General features: G+C 35.4%; 1 protein-coding gene across 1 annotated transcript; it reads right to left on the bottom strand.

The window, feature by feature from the left end:
* Positions 1-4,634: 4,634 nt before the first annotated feature.
* On the bottom strand, positions 4,635-14,257 carry LOC126971334 (14-3-3 protein epsilon). Its single transcript, XM_050817622.1, has 4 exons — positions 14,059-14,257; positions 13,156-13,319; positions 6,378-6,533; positions 4,635-5,869 (listed from the first exon to the last, which is right to left on the bottom strand). The coding sequence occupies exons 1-4, from the start codon at positions 14,120-14,122 to the stop codon at positions 5,465-5,467; spliced, it is 789 nt and encodes a 262-aa protein (XP_050673579.1). The 5' UTR covers positions 14,123-14,257; the 3' UTR covers positions 4,635-5,464.
* Between the last annotated feature and the right edge of the window lie 2,815 nt (positions 14,258-17,072).

Below are 17,072 nucleotides of genomic sequence, written 5' to 3'. Positions count from 1 at the left end.
CCGGAGATTGAATGAATATTGGGAATGGCCGTAAGGCGATTGACGACGAAGTATAATCCAGCTAAGTTTAAAGGGAATAGTTGCTTAAAACGTAGTGGATTTAGACTTTCTCCATTTTTTACAAGATTATAACGGTCATCTGTCAATCTATCAATAACTGCACGTTTCATAAATTCGAGTAAATCGCTTTTATCTTAGATAGTTTTGGATTGGTATCGCCTTCCAAACTAGTCTTAATGCTCCGATACTTGCGAAGCATTCTAGAAAGTCATCTCAAAATATCGAGTGACTGGTAGTTTGTTATCTAAAGGTTTGTGCATTCACTGCTAGTCTACCTTCGATTTAGATAGATGAGCAATGTAAATCATGAGAAATGTCTATTTCTGCATTGTAAGTGTTGGGTAACTAATGCTGGAAATGTATCGATACCGATCAAAATAACGACACGGTATTACAAATATCTTCATAAGTTTGGTCACTTAGGGATGTGAATATATTTTAATGTACTACTGATGCAGACCGGCAAATACTTTAATAGGAGTCCAAAAATGAAAAACAATGCACATATCTAATAACTACAAGAAATTATTGGCGTATATATTAGGAATTACTGAATAATCGACACTTAGGTCATCGCCCGCGCCTATCGGCTTGATTGATCTAATAAAGGTCCTGGCCCAGATCAAATTAGGCCAGTTTTTCTCAAGCGCACATACGGGTCAATAAGTATTCCTCTACAGATTTTATTCAATGTCTCTCCGGTGGTGATTTTCCTCATTGCTGGAAATTATCTTCTATAACGCTTATCTTTAAGTCAGGTTCTAAGAGTGATGTTGAAAATTACCGCCCAATCTCAATCCTTTCCGCAATCCCTAAGGTCCTCGAAAGAGTAGTGCACCGAAGCATTTATTCCTGCCTAAAGCATGTTGTTATAGACCAACAGCATGGCTTGGCAACAGGCAACTCTACTCTATCTAATCTCCATGTTTTTACTAATTATGTTTTTAGCGGTTTGGATAGTAAACATCAGATAGACACAATCTATACAGATTTTCAGAAGGCATTTGATAAAGTTGACCATATATTACTTTTACAAAAGTTGTCAATAGTGTTGAAATCTTTTGCGATGGTTTACAGCTTACCTACATAATCGTGTTCAATCGTTGATTATAAATGAATTTACTTCATCTCAAGTATTAGTGACATCCGGCGTACCCCAGGGCTAAATAAAGAGAAAAGCAACGGCCCAAGGATTGCCTTGGGCCGTTGCTTTTCTCTTTATTTATCAACGACATATCGAAGTTCTTTTTACACTGCAATTATTTACTCTATGCAGATGATCTAAAGTTATATACAAAGATACTTACACCTTCTGATGTGTCACTGATACAGGAAGATCAAGATCTTCCTGTATCGTATGTATAGGCTCGACGACTATAGCAAAAGAAACAAATTATTTCTAAATTATAGTGAGTGTCAGCATGTCATCTTTACTAGAAACACCCATAATATATTCACGTCCAACGTCACCCTTGGAGGCCATGCCCTTGAATCTGTTCACTCTGTCAGGGATCTTGGGGTCCTTCTTGGCCCTAAACTAACCTTGGACAAGCATATGGGCATAATTATTAATAAAGCTTACCGAATGTTAGGCTTCATAACCCGTGTCACCAGACCTTTCAAAGATAAAGCCACATATATTTACCTTTATAAAACGCTTGTGCAGTCTCAGTTGGAATATGCCTGTCTAATCTGGAATCCCCATTATGCTATATATGTTACACAACTGGAGGCTGTACAAAAGAAATTCTTACGCATTTTAAACTATCGTATTGTGGTAGGGCCAACTACAATGAACTTTTAAAAACATACAATTTACTTTCACTTAGCCAAAGACGTCATTTAATAGACTTGTGTCACCTTAAGAAAAACATGTGTGAATGAACTAGCTTGTCCTGAACTTCTCGAGCTATTGACATTCAATGTTCTTGCCAGGTCTTTACGCACGCACAGAACTTTCAACCTACCGACTCCAAGAACCAATATTGGGTTTCGCTCGCCTCTTCACAGAATGTGTTCATCTTTGGATTCTCACATTAATGTCGACCTGTTTTCGCACTCGTCTACTGCTGCATTTAAGACTAAGTTAAAACAACAATTATTACTGTCCTTACCTTAAACCTTGTATCTTTATCCATTATTATATCCCTGTCTGTGTCTTGATTTATATAATACTGTGTATTCGCCTAAATATTCTATTGTTTACTTATCTTATCGTTCTGTTGTCATGTCTGTAAAATTGTATTCTTTTGTGTTCTTAGTGTATCTGTTTGTTTCCTTAATAAATAAATAGATTATTTAGCTTTGCGTAGAGTGGATTCTCTCTGGATCTTCTACAACATATATCATGGGAAGTGCTTCGAAGAGTGGTTCAGGTTAATGCCAATTTTGCGAAATATTCGCCATAAAAACTGCCGGCTCCTTTTACCCCGAATCGATAAGTCTCGAGCACACTTTCAATTCAAAGGCCGAAAATGCATTCAACCTATTATAGTATTGCTGATGTCCATGGGTGGCAGGTTTTATTACTTTCCATCAGGTAAGCCACTTGCCTGTTTGCTCTCTTACATAAAAAATATACTGGTGTTTACTTTGTAGTGGCCTAAGTAACTAGCTTTTATTCTCCTAATATACTAACTGTATAATGTTCCTAATTATATAGTGCTAGTTAGTATGCATACAAACTATATTTGTATTGTTTGTATCAGAATAAAGGCGTCGAACTGTAGATTTTATTCTATACGCGAAGATAATATATAAAAGGGAACCGGCACTTGTACACTAGCGGGTCGCTAAAATAATTTTAGACTCAATCACAACGCAAGAACCGAGCGGAGCGGCTTTAGCGGCCGACGTGTGCCACAACCGAATCCGTATTTGTTCACTAGTTACAAATTTAGACTGTTGATCACAACGCATTCATCATCATCAGCCGGAAGACGTCCACTGCTGGACAAGGGCCTCCCCCAAAGATTTCCACGACGATCGATCCTGCGCTGCCCTCATCCAACGTATTCCGGCGATCTTGACCAAATCATCGATCCATCTTGTTAACACTGCGTCTTACTGTACGTGGTCGCCATTCGAGGAATTTACTGCCCCAACGGCCATCTTCTGTCCGTCGAACTGTGGCACTATCAAACGTAGTAGAAGTGAGACCAGCACCCACCATAAAGTACAATTTAAATTTCACACAACGACGCTAAAGAAGTTTTTATATACCTTTATATTCGCAATACAAATGACATTTCACTACATACATAGGTATTCATACAATGGGCGGGTACTTAATTTATATTATGGCAAAGAAACGTTTGCCGGGTCAACACTTGTTTAGTAATTTTAATATGTGCATTTTGCATGAACCTCTAAACTGCGTATCAAGTCCTGGTAGGTACATGTTGCTAGGATCACACATGATTTCAATCGCTATGAAAGCTAACTATCACCGCTACCACATTCATGTTCTCCTGGTGTCTATGTTATAATACGTCGTACGAATGACGTCAGAATATATTAAGGTATACCCGCGTCATACATAAGACAATCTCAACACTATAATGCTTCCTCTATCAAATTTTCTCCCACGTTAAATTTTATGAATTTATTTAATTTATGTATATCTATCTCTTTTTCGTTACTACATCGACTTTCAAATCACAACGATGATAAAGAAGTTTTCACTTCAATATAGTTTGGAACCGGAAGCAGGTGTCCTCATTACAAATTATGAGTTTGTATATGAATCAGTACGGAAAAATTTGAATAATAAAAACACCTAAAATATAATGAGAGAAGTTGAATAAGATTATTTTTTTCCTTTATAACTAAACATGCATTCAGTTTAAACTATAATATACTTAAGAATTGGAAATATCGATAAAATGTTACCGATAGTCAAACCTTAGCAACAAAAACTAGGTTAAAAATAGTACAAATTTTTGTAATTGGTTATATTTTTATTCGAATTTCTATGCATCCAGAGTATTAATGTGATACAACTTGATTAGTTGTCCTATCTATTAGTGTGTAAGACTTAAGGAATAATTTTAAAATACATTTAACAGCATTTGTTGTATTTGAAGTCGTACTTACATATTAAATGTGTATTTTCTTTGTTGGACGAGTTACATCCAGGTACAGTACACGTAATCATTTCGAACCACTCTTACCCAATGTTACAATACTACTACTAGGATGTCTTTTCTAAAAGCGAAATTTGTTGCGCTAATAACAATCATCAGGCTGTTACAGGCAGATAACATGTACGGATGTACGGTGGTCTCGTCTGTCTATCTCGTTCTAATACATTCTATACTATATGCTGACTCTTTCGCATTGCCAATCTTTTCACCATAATATATATTCTGGCTAGGTCTTGGAGGAGTCAGATATTATTTTAATATTAGTTACATTAATACACACCAGCACCAACATATATACCCATATATTTTGAAAACTTCTGGACTGCCTCCTATTGTTGAAGGACATTTAGCAATTATTCATGTCGAAAGTGAGCCATTGTACAGCAGTCTGTGTTCTTCAAGTCAAATCAAATAAAGTAAAACATGGTGTGGACTTTTGAATTTTATTATTAGATTTACACTGTCATTTACAATAAATTTTCAGTAATTGGTAGGTAATAAATCAATATTGCATAACACTAAGGCTAATTGCATCAGTATATTCATTTGTTTTCGGATAAATTAACAAAAATATATGCAATATTACAAATTCAAATAATAATAACGCTAATATCTTACTGGGGGCGGGCACCAACGGCTGGAATGTATGCGGGCCCGCTGCCGCTCATCCGTCACTCATACACCGATAGCGACACGACGACGTATCGACGAATATGCGAAATTATAAAATAAATTAAATATACAAATCTCTATCACAATACTCGTAAGTAATTAAAGCGAACCGAGCGAGAGCTCCCAGTTCCACGAACGCTCCAACTATTTGTGCAACAACCGAACCGAACCAAACCAAACGTAACCTGCAGCAAACACTAGTACAGTATAAATACACGTCGCTATAGTGCTTCGTTAAGATTCAACAGCTCTTTAAATACGAACATTTTACACACGGTATAAAATACTTAGAAAATTTACAGTTCCCTTAGAAAGTAGCCACAGAGGAGAGACACTAAGTAACAACTAGCCGACCGGAGAACGAGAGAGACAAGCTAACGACGACGAACGACACCGAGAGATCAATCACTGTTAACAACCGATTTGTTACGTCTAACATGCAATAGCGATGTACCGATGTACTGACTGTTATCCGGGTGGCGGAGTGTGGCGGAGGGTGCGGGAGTGGCTGTCGCGAGGGCGGGTCTTACGAGACGATACTATGTAATATTTTATATAATTTAGTTACGATAAGCGGCGCGCAGGCATTACGACACGTCCTGGTCCTCCGCCTCGGCCTTCGGCTCCTTCTGCTCGGCTTCGCCCGACTCGCCGTCGCCCTGCATGTCCGACGTCCACAGCGTGAGGTTGTCCCGCAGCAGCTGCATGATGAGGGTGGAATCTTTGTAGCTCTCCTCCGACAGCGTGTCCAGCTCGGCGATGGCGTCGTCGAAGGCAGCCTTGGCCAGCCGGCACGCGCGGTCGGGGCTGTTCAGGATCTCGTAGTAGAACACGGAGAAGTTGAGCGCCAGCCCGAGGCGGATGGGGTGCGTGGGCGGCAGCTCAGTCATGGCGATGTCGGAGGCGGCCTTGTACGCGACCAGCGAGTTCTCTGCCGCCTCCTTGCGGTCGTTGCCCGTCGCGAACTCGGCGAGGTACCGGTGGTAGTCACCCTGCAATGTGACATGACACAGTTTAACCCCTTTCAAAATATGATCTATTGGGGCACTGATAAAGTGGCATCAGCATCTCAAATCCTCCTTAACTTCTGTGTTATATATATTTAATTATCATAAAGGCAAGTAGGTGTATTGTGTGCACACTTATAGCTTTGTAGCGATCTGTTTACTCTTACTACTGTTTAGTATTTGAAGCAGGAACTGTCTCATTTAATTTTATTGGTGATGTCATACCAAACATTACAATAGAAAAGTAAATCAATCAGGCCTATTAACACTAAAAGCCCAATTGCAATACGTAATAATAATAGTATATAAGTAAATTTACTAAAATAAATAACAATGCCATACCTACTCTACCAGCTTCAGGAAACCAAGAATATATACATGATAATAATTATTAAACTGATACAATCAAAATTTCCTACAATGGAATGGAATGATGTGCAATATCCTTTTTCTAGTCAGTGTCTGTAATTTGAACTAGTTTCTCCATATTCACCTTCATCTTGTAGTAGAACACCTTGGACTCGCCGGTCTGCGAGCTGGGGATGAGGTGTTTGTCCAAGACGTTGAGGATGTCAGAACAGATGTCACGCAGCTCCTTCTCCACCTGGCTGCGGTACGCGCGGATCATGCTCAACTTCTCCTCCGCACCCTGTGACAAAATAAAATACAATATTACCATATTGCGTAAACAAACACTTAATTTTCAGTACAGATTTATTATTGGTGTTTGCGCGACACTTATGTATCATTTCACGTAATTAATTTACACGAATTAAATATTTTATAACGTAAATATAATATAAAATTTAAAATTTACATTTTTAATAAAAAATTATATCGATTAACTTATATATATATATATGATTGATTAAGCAAATAACTATTACTTTACAATTAATAATAGTTATATACTTATTTATACATTGTCGCCCTAGTTTTTACTTCATAATGTGATTAATGTTAATATAAACAAATATAGTCTTGCGTAAGATGGTCACTGTTTACCGTTACGTCACACATATGCGTCCTGTATATAGTCTACTTTACAGTTTTAAGGCGCAAACATGGTGTTTTTAGACAAGTTTTGTGGTGAATGTATAGCATTTCGAGTTATGAACACTATTTAATCCTGTTACACATATCCTTAAGTCTTATTTGTAGATTGCTAATGCTTGCTGTTGGTTATAGTTAACACTGCCGAGACTTTTTAAACAACCACATTTCTTTGAAGTTAAACAAGTTTTTTGGCATGGCGTGACGCATTTTTTTGGTACTTCTCTCAGAAAAGTTATTCTTATAGCTTGTACTTTTTTGTGTAGGTTCATTTATTCAGATTAGTAGTGATTAACGAGGATTGTAAGCATATAAACTGTTTTCCACGCAATTATTTTGAAAATATTGGCTTTGTTACATAGATGGCGGGCCGGCAGCCGTGAACTCATATCGCTCAAGGTCGCTGGCATTTAGTGTCGCCTTAAGACAGCATCATCATATAAAAAAACAGATAATACTACTTAATCAGTTATATTTTAAAAGTGTAAAAAGTCATCTTAAATCGTATTTTAAAAAAAATTTGTAATAAATTGGAAGGTTGTACCTACTTGTCAAGTTGTATCAAAAAAATCTGTACTTACACTATAGCTCATATAAATTTACTTGAAACAATATGAATTTATCGCAATATCAGTTAGAAATTGTAATAATTATAGAATGATATAAAGGAAAGTTATTATTAAGAAATTATTAAAATACCATACCTAACCAACCCAGAAACGCACGAAATACTACATATTGTTTTTACTACATTTATATAATAATCTTATTAATATTGAGAGACTAGAAGTGCAAGTAAGTTTTGTGAGTGATAATTATCAATAATTCTTCTTTCGTCATCGGACTCATTGGGAGGATGATGAGGGAGAGGATGATTCGAACAAGGACCATAAATAATACAAACCCCTAAAAGCTAGTTTTATTTATTTCTATTTATGGGATCCCGGACTATGACACGTATCCAGCTTACATGAAAAGATCAATTAAGTAAAAAACATTGATTATAAATACTGTCGCACACCACAAATGAACGTATATTAAGTTGGTTGGGAAAGTCCCTTCTAAGTATAACGATAAACATATTTTTAAGATTGGTCAATATAAATACAGAATAGCATTCTCAGTATGCAAACTACACCCCTGTTTGTAGCAATCCCGATACCACATACTCCATATAAAATCTAGGAGAAACGCCTTTACCCAAAGATGAGACCTAGTTAACTAAATCCGTTTTTGCCCTCAAAATCACGGGTGTAACTGTTTTTTCTGACCTTTCCAGGGGGACTGAAAACGACATCTGGATCTTGAAACGTTGGTTTAACTAAAATAAAAATGTAACTTTTACGAAACAGTTACAATCAAACGAGTTTTAATCCTTTAAGAGTTTTGGAACGAAGTTCCTTACGGCAGGCTTGGAGGGGATAGGGATTTTTCTGCGCGTCCGAACTGAAAAAAATGTGATAGTAAAACCGTAAGAAAAAATCAGTGGAAAAGTGCGTGGAATAAAACCGTTAAATGAGACGTACGCAGGCGCGACAGTCGCATACACAAGCGAGTAGTGTATATATTATCAATATTATTATATTAATATATGATAACGATTATAGCAATATTAGAACGATTTTTTTTGCAATTTGTGTCGATTCTACATTAGCCGAAGGAACTTCGTTCCTACCTGGTGTCCCACGACACCACATCATTTTTATTTAAATGTGTAACACTCGCGTTAAACAAAGAAAATGCTATCACAGGTGAAGTAAATTTCATACGAGATAAAATTACGTATGTCGGAATCGGATATCAGCCGCAAGGATGTGTATGATATATCGCAACATGCTCTGAAATGACACGGTTAATAGAACGTATCATATGTCGACTTGACCCCGCGGCAGACGACGGTGTGAGTCATCAGCCGGTGCGTCACAGAGTTTACCTGATGATGCAACTAGTCACACATTGTCAATCTACGCCGCGACCGGCTTTTACGGAGGCAATGTAAACTTATTTGTACATCATAAACGGATCATACTGATTACCAATTAATGCTATTGCACTAGGAATCTTTCTAAAAACAAACCATTCCTTAATAAGACAATGTATTCGATACATTAACAGTAGTGTCAGAAGAATCAATGAATCGTGAACCTGATTGGTAATTGATTAATCCATATTATTGCTGCTACGAAATAACATTTATAAATTCTCTGTGAAACGCTTTTTGATGGGCTAAGATTTTCCGAACATTAACCAAAGTAATTTATATTTTTTCATTTTTAGTAATTGTCACTTGCCACATGCCGAAATGCGAAACTGTACATGACGACCACGTACCGGAAGACGAAGTGTTGGTAGGCCCCCCACAAGATGGACCGACGATCTTGTCAGGATCGTCTGAGTACATTGGATGAGGGCAGCGCAAGACCGATCGTCGTGGAGGTCATTGGGGGAGGCCTTTGTCCAGCAGTGGACATCTTCCAATTCACAATTCATTATATTTGGCAGTATTAACCTAAACTGATAGGTCTACATGGCATGTGAAAATAGCAATGGCTGACTCCACGTCAAATTGCGGAATACAGGACTCCAGGTCAAGTTATATATTGCTCCCATAATTCGTAAGTATAGTATTGATGCATCTACTATACTCAGTAAACCTTGTGTTTTTATATTTACTTTACTTTTTTTATATTTTTAACTTACTGATGTAAGTTTGAGTATGTGTGAGTATTTTTGTTGCATTACTTTACATAGATTGTAATTAAAATATTTATTCAAATTATGACGCTCGAAATATTGGTTTATAACAATGGCAATGACTTTCTCGCCACTGCTTCTCATTAAAGTTCTATGTTTTGTCACAAGTGACTTTATATGGCATAATAGAATAATTCTGATTTGATTAGATATGATACCCCCCTCTCTATAGGGAGCCTTCACCCTAGAAAAGTGAACAGTTTTGTGGTCACTTCATTGTGTAATTCACTACAGCTATATCAGATCCAGTCAAGCAATAATAACAGATATTGTACTACCCTACTTTTCAACTAATTGTTACCTAATGGTACCTACAATCCACATAGTCATAATGCAAGACCACATGTGGCTCCAGTAAAGGTACATGTTCACTGTTACTAGGCAAAAAATTCTTCTCAAGCAATAAAAAAGTGCATTTAGTAAGTTTCCTAAAGATCTACCACAGATGCTTAAATGACCTTCCATGAGATACAAAATAGAATGGTATAGATATCACAAAGGTAAATACATCAACAAATAAATATATTTTACCTTACAAACATTGTTTCAATGTTTTGCACAGGATGCCAGCTAGATAATGGGTGTGGTACAAACAGCACCTATTTCTGCCATGAAGCAGAATGTGTAAACATTACTGTTTCGGTGCGAAGGGTGCCATAGCTGGTCAAATTACTGGGCAAATGAGACTTAACATCTTATGTCTCAAGGTGTCGAGCGTAGTTGTAATGCCCCTCAGAGTTTTTGGGTTTTTCAAGAATCCTGGGTGGCACTGCATTGTAATTATTCTTGTCCCTTATTTTCATTAAAAAAAATATATATCATAAGTAAAGAGCTAAGAAGTTATGCAAAGGTGAAGGTGCATTTGTCAGAGCAAACTACATTCTGAGATAAATTGCATGTGAATTGACATTGAGACTTAACTTGGTTGCACATTCTTCAAATCTCATTGTGTGTTGATATAAGTAGAACATATTATATTTAGGAGGGACAAAAAACCAAAAGCAGACCAATCCCACTGTCACAGTTAGGTGTAAGAAACCAAAAACATTATAAAACAGATATTTTTCAAAGAAATAATGTGATTACAGTGCAGACAAGACAATAGAGACAGTTTTTTCCCATGTCATTGCAGATTACTATTACATCTTAATAAATATAAATCCAGTGACCTGATGTTTGTTTCCAGTCAACTCCCTAAACTAATGAACAGATTTCAATGGGGATTACAGTTTTTTATAATATTGTAATCTAATATATAAAATTCTCATGTTGCGGTGTTTGTAGTTAAACTCCTTCAAAACAGCTTGACCAATTCTCATGAAATTTTGAGTGCATTTTGGGTAGGTCTGAGAATCGGACAACATCTATTTTCCATCCCTCTATTAATGTTAAGGGTGGTCCACACCAAATTTTTTTGTCATTTTTTTTAAATTGTTAGATTATGAGTCAGCATTAAAAAATGGCTCTGTCATAAATCCTATTACTCCACAGCTGAATATCTAAGTGATCGGACAGCCTGGGACTAGATCATGATTATTTTATAGCAATAGCAATGACAGTGCAATATTGTATATTTTTGTTAAAAAGAGTGCAAAAAAAAATGCTGGTAGAGTTTCTTGCGCCGCTTCTCTCTCAGAGCGCCATTTGTTTCCGTAGTAGTATCTAGTATTAGAAATGATATCAAAAATAATTCTAAAGGAATCAATTTTGAGAAAATAAATGCCTTTTAACCGACTTGACACATAGGATAAATAAAAACTATTTCCAATAATTATTGTTCTGTACATACGAAAGGACATATTTTCTATGGACATATGTCCAATTCTTGGACGCATGGTTTGACAGTTCTGCTGTGAAACAATTTAATTATAATCACAGTGAACATATTTTACTAAATAATTCTTGATGTTGTGAAATGTTATTGACAAAGTCATAAAAAATTGTAAAATGTATTTTATTTATTATGTGTACATAGTCTGTTGGGTCAGCTAGTATAACTATAACATTCAACAAAATGGGGCAGCAGCTACTTTCCTAGTTTCATTTATTAGGTGATCTTCCTTACCAATTCAGCATTTTGTAGTTAGTTACCGTACAATAACATTGACCATTGTAGTCTGAGTCTTCAAATATTCCCAGTCAAAAAGACTTCAACAACAATTGTGTATATATAATCCTTTAGATTTGACATTTTAAAAAATCTCACTCACCATTCATATGTTCATAAAAACTAATACCAATGTTAAGATTAAATAAAATCAAAATTGTTTAAAACATAATTTTTGTTCATAAAATATTAATTAAAATTTTTTAATGTCAAAAACTACCAACTGTTTGAGATAATGTGCCTCAGACCTAGAATGGGTGCATGAAACTCAATTAAATTCTAATTGTTCTGGAATCAAGTATTGCAATATCCATGATAAAATTATAAAACATATTTTGTTTGCTGTGTCTTTGGCTGGTGTAGAGCTGTACTGATGCAAATGCGAGGAATATCACACAGCTTACTAGAGTTTACTACCAAATTCACTCATTTTAACACAAACTACCACCCAAAGTATGCCTCAGAATGGCACAAGAAACTCAACTTCAACATTTTTTTTTGGACCCCTTTTCCAAAATTAACTGATAACTTAGATCCATGCTCAAATTACTTTAAAACTCCAATATCTTCTTATTTTTCCTACTTTCGCTACTCAGTATACTAGTACTTACATGTTGTGATGTGACACACACTTATCAACTGACTTATTAGAAGTACAACAATGATACTTCCTACTGAAATATTAGTAATTCTTATAAAAACTTAGTTGATGTAACACAACTTATACACAAGAACTTCTGTTAGTGAATTAAAAGGTGGTGATTTTAATTTATGACTACACCTAGGAAATCAATTTCGACCCCAGAGGGATCTCTATTTAAGGAATCCCTACTATAATAATTACATTTAATTATTAAACATAATATGGTCTTCATTTATTTCAAAAGTATCTGACAAGGAATAAAATCCTCTACCTGAATATCAATTACAAATAAAAGAATGCTTGTGGCATATTTAATGCATATGCATAATTCATGCAACTATTCAAATGACATCTGTTGTTAAATAAACATAAATAGGTACATCTCTTAAACACTGTGACATTGAAATATTGTAATACTCTTTCTATTCAACAAGTAATTAAGCATCACATTTGATTATTTGTCATGTATCACTTATCAACATAGCCAACAAACAGATTAAAATGTAATTAGATAGGTAACACAAAATTATACTAATCAAATGAAAAAGATGGAAAATAAGCAATTTAGAATCTCACATGAAAAATTAAGAGATAGAAATTCTTAAACTACAACATAATGTAAAAAATGTAAACTATGCTACTAAGAGGTAGATCACTGCAATTGTTGCATAAGCTTGGCATAACAGTGTAATATTATGTTCAATAGCAACATACTTTAGATTCTTCCTTTTGTTCAATAGAAGAGATGATCCTCCAGGAGGCTCGACGGGCTCCTATAACATTCTTGTAAGCCACTGACAGCAGGTTCCTCTCCTCCACTGTGAGCTCATTGTCCGACACATTGCGGGAGGCGACATTTTTCATTGCCTCAACCATTTCTGGAATTATTGCACACTTGAGTCAAACTCAAAATTCACCATAATTCTGAAGATGGATACTTGTTCATTTACGGTTTCAAATTTTTTTTTAAGAAACAGATTAATCTCGTACAATATTGAAAATATATGTATATATAAAAATAAAGGTATCATCGATAAGTAATTATATCTAACAATGTCATTAATTCTATACAAAATTCATTAAAATTTGAGCCAAACATAATAAAATGTGAAAACTCATCGACAATGCGACCTTTCACCACTGCTAAACCTCAAATCTAGAAATTTCTCATTAACTATACTCCTAGCGAACGACATGCATCAACGAACTTCAATGACATCGATCGCTTTTTTGTGCTGAGATTACGTACTTTGTTTTACTTCTCTACTTAGTATAGACATATTTTAATTTTACGATTTTAAAGCGTAAATTATGTCCAGGATGTAGCAATCTACGATAGGTAACAAGCTTAGTTAATGTAAGGTAAAGGCCATCCCACCGGCATATGACGCATCGATCGTTGACCAAGCCTAACTTTTAACTTAAAACTATGGCATAGGTATTCGATAAATCCCTGAATCAAATAGTATGATAGATATTCATGTTTGCGAGAGATAAAACATGGGTTTAGATTACATAGAAATTTTAATATAACGTGAAACCGTCGTTCAGTTGTCGCCGATGATAGGAAGAAAATTCGGTCTACTTTGAGAAGGTACGATCGAAATATGAACTTACCGTCGTAACGTTCAGCCTGCTCGGCCAATTTAGCTTTGTACACATTGTCTTCCCTTTCCGACATTGTGGATTACAACCGATTTTTCACTAACTAAATCCAAATCGCCAGGTCACTTAAACACCAAGATGGCCGCACCCGCCAACCGAATCCAAATCCGATCTTCAACTAAACTCCGCCCATGACGTCATAAACTAATACAAATGGCGGCTTCCATAAAATTCTTGCCAGTCGGCAATAATACAGTATACACAGAATATAATTCAACCAAGTACTGCCATGTCTAAAATATACTCAGGGGCCAGCTTGAAGACGGAACACGATTCCCGAGAGATAGTTAATATACCTCCTGACCTAAAAGCACAAACAGGCCGTGGTGTAAAGGTAAAGGGAATGCAAAAGTATGGTATCTGAGTCTCAGTGAAAAACAGAAGCGGCTTAGCCATGCCCAAGGTGAAACGAAAATTAGGTTATTTAAAAATAGACATAATGTGGGGGGTGTACGCATGTAACTGATATTTATTATTTGATTTTTTTTACATCCTTATTTATAATAGTATAGCTAACTTAAAGCATTGCTAATTCTCACTCTGTCTTCTTCTATTGACCTATATCAGAATGAGAAAAAACACTCCTTAGCGGCTGTTTAAATTTAGCGGACCATTATGAATGAGGGGGTTAATCTTTATTATTATTGATTATAAATTAAATAGCTTTTTCTTACTAAATATTTGCTGAATAATAAATATTAATTCAACGAAAATACAATATATACACGTGAAATATAAAATATCGAAACGCAATGGTATTGGTTGAACGCAGTGTGACGTCAAAGTCTATTAAGCAATTAAAGATTTTATATCAACTTGACAAAAACATTTTAATCTAATATAAGCCCCACCTAATAAACTAATTACAATTCAAATAAAACCAATTTTACATAATCACTGGTATGGTTCCTAGATATTATTTATGGTGCTTAGCGATATATTAAATTTTATAATGGCTTTTTTATTAAAAAATAATCTGTTCAATTATTATTTACAATGACTCAACGAAATTACAAAAAAATGGTCTCCACAACAATTGTTAGATATACTTTATCTCTTCTCGCCACTTTACATCACTTAGCTCGGATAGTTGAGTCTCTTGGAATAAAAAAAATACATTATCTAGTATACTTTTCCAAGTATTTTTGCACATAGGCACATGTTTTATACATCAAATAATTTTAATTTAATTAATTTTCATCCGAATTATTACGAATTTACTATACTAGCCAAGCTGACCTGAATAGCATCTCTCATCTCTGGAGGGCAAAGCCTAATTGGCTTCGCAGAAGCTGGGCGTCATAAATAGAGCAAGGCAAGAGCTGTTTCACTTGATTCCTGCCGCCGATTTCCACCTTCGCACGACATGCCACAAGTAGGTGTAGGATATCATCCCCACCATTTGGATGTGTGGTGGTCCTCCACATTTGCGATTGCGTGTTATTTTCAAGGAGCTTATTTCCACGTACTACAAAGCTGTGGAATGAGCTTCCTTGTGCGGTGTTTCCGGGACGATACGACATGGATACCTTAAAAAAAACGCATACACCTTCCTTAAAGGCCGGCAACGCTGCTGCAATTCAGCTGGTGTTGCAAGAGAATGTGGGTGGCGGTGATCACTTAGCACCAGGTGACCATTTGCTCGTTTGTCCTCCATATAAATAATAGTTAAAAAAAAAACTAAAGAACACGCTTTATATAAAATTCAACTAAAAATAGAAAATAAATTTAAATTGAAAATAGTGTAAAAAAAATATATTTCATTATAAAAAAAGCGTGGGGTGCTTTTTAAGATATTATTAAAATAATAATTCTTCTACATCCCTTGGGTGCTTTTTAAGATATTATTAAAATAATAATTCTTCTTCATCCCTTGGGTGCTCTTTAAGATATTATTAAAATAATAATTCTTCTTCATCCCACGCTTTTTTTATAATGAAATATATAATATTTTTTTACACCATTTTCAATTTGAATTTATTTTTTAGTTGAATTTTATATAAAGCGTTTTTTTAGTTTTTTTTAAACTATTATTTATTTTTCATTTTTTAGTTATTTTTTTTAGATTGAATGAAGGGATTTTAATATTTGCGAATAAAAATATTTTAGTTATATTGAATGATAACTTAATTCAGCTAGCCCGAGATCCCCGAACTAGCTCTTATAATAATTAGCTCAGGTAAATCACGCATTAATAATTTATAATGGAAATATAAATTCACCGCCATCTATTCGCTTCTAAACGAATTAGATACTTTAATTTTGTGGAACTGTCTTGACATGTCGCGCGTTTCCTTTGTAGTTTACAATAAATTACTAGGTGGCGCTTATTAGTTATTTATTATTTAAAAATTATATAAATTAACAAAAATCATATTTTGCAGTTGAAAAATTCAATAATTTTATCAAATTAGTCTGATGTCATCGGTCCTCGATAAATCTACAAAGTTTGAACGAAATCTAGCCGTTTAAAGTGGGTCAAAATCGCGCCCAAAGAAGTCGGCTACAAACATACAAATATACAAACATACAAGTGAAGCTAATATAAAGCGTGTAAAAAAAAAGCTGCATGGGCAAACCAGTTAAACATATACGCCAAGCTAGATGTCGAAGTTGGACGGTGTTCGACGTGTATTAAGCAAACCGTAAGCCACCCTTGAATAGGGATATGAGTAACCTCGACGGTAGGGGATGGAAAGGGTAATTTTATTGATATGAAGCTGCCGCAAAACAGGTTGTGTTCCTCCTACGGCAACCCTGTCCTTCGAGTCTCGACCCCATCATTCGAGCGAAGACTCGGGAAAGAAAGGAAGTGGAAATAGTATTCATTGGATCACAATCATTGAATAAATAATAAATTCTCAGAAGATAGTTCATTTTAACAGTGGGAGGCTCCTTTGCACAGGAAGCCGGTTAGATGATGGGTACCACAACGGCACGTATCAATTACCATCAGTTGAACGTCC

This window comes from Leptidea sinapis, chromosome 1, assembly GCF_905404315.1.
Source record: "Leptidea sinapis chromosome 1, ilLepSina1.1, whole genome shotgun sequence".
Lineage (NCBI taxonomy): Eukaryota > Metazoa > Arthropoda > Insecta > Lepidoptera > Pieridae > Leptidea > Leptidea sinapis.
This window is presented reverse-complemented; position numbering and strand designations above follow the sequence as displayed.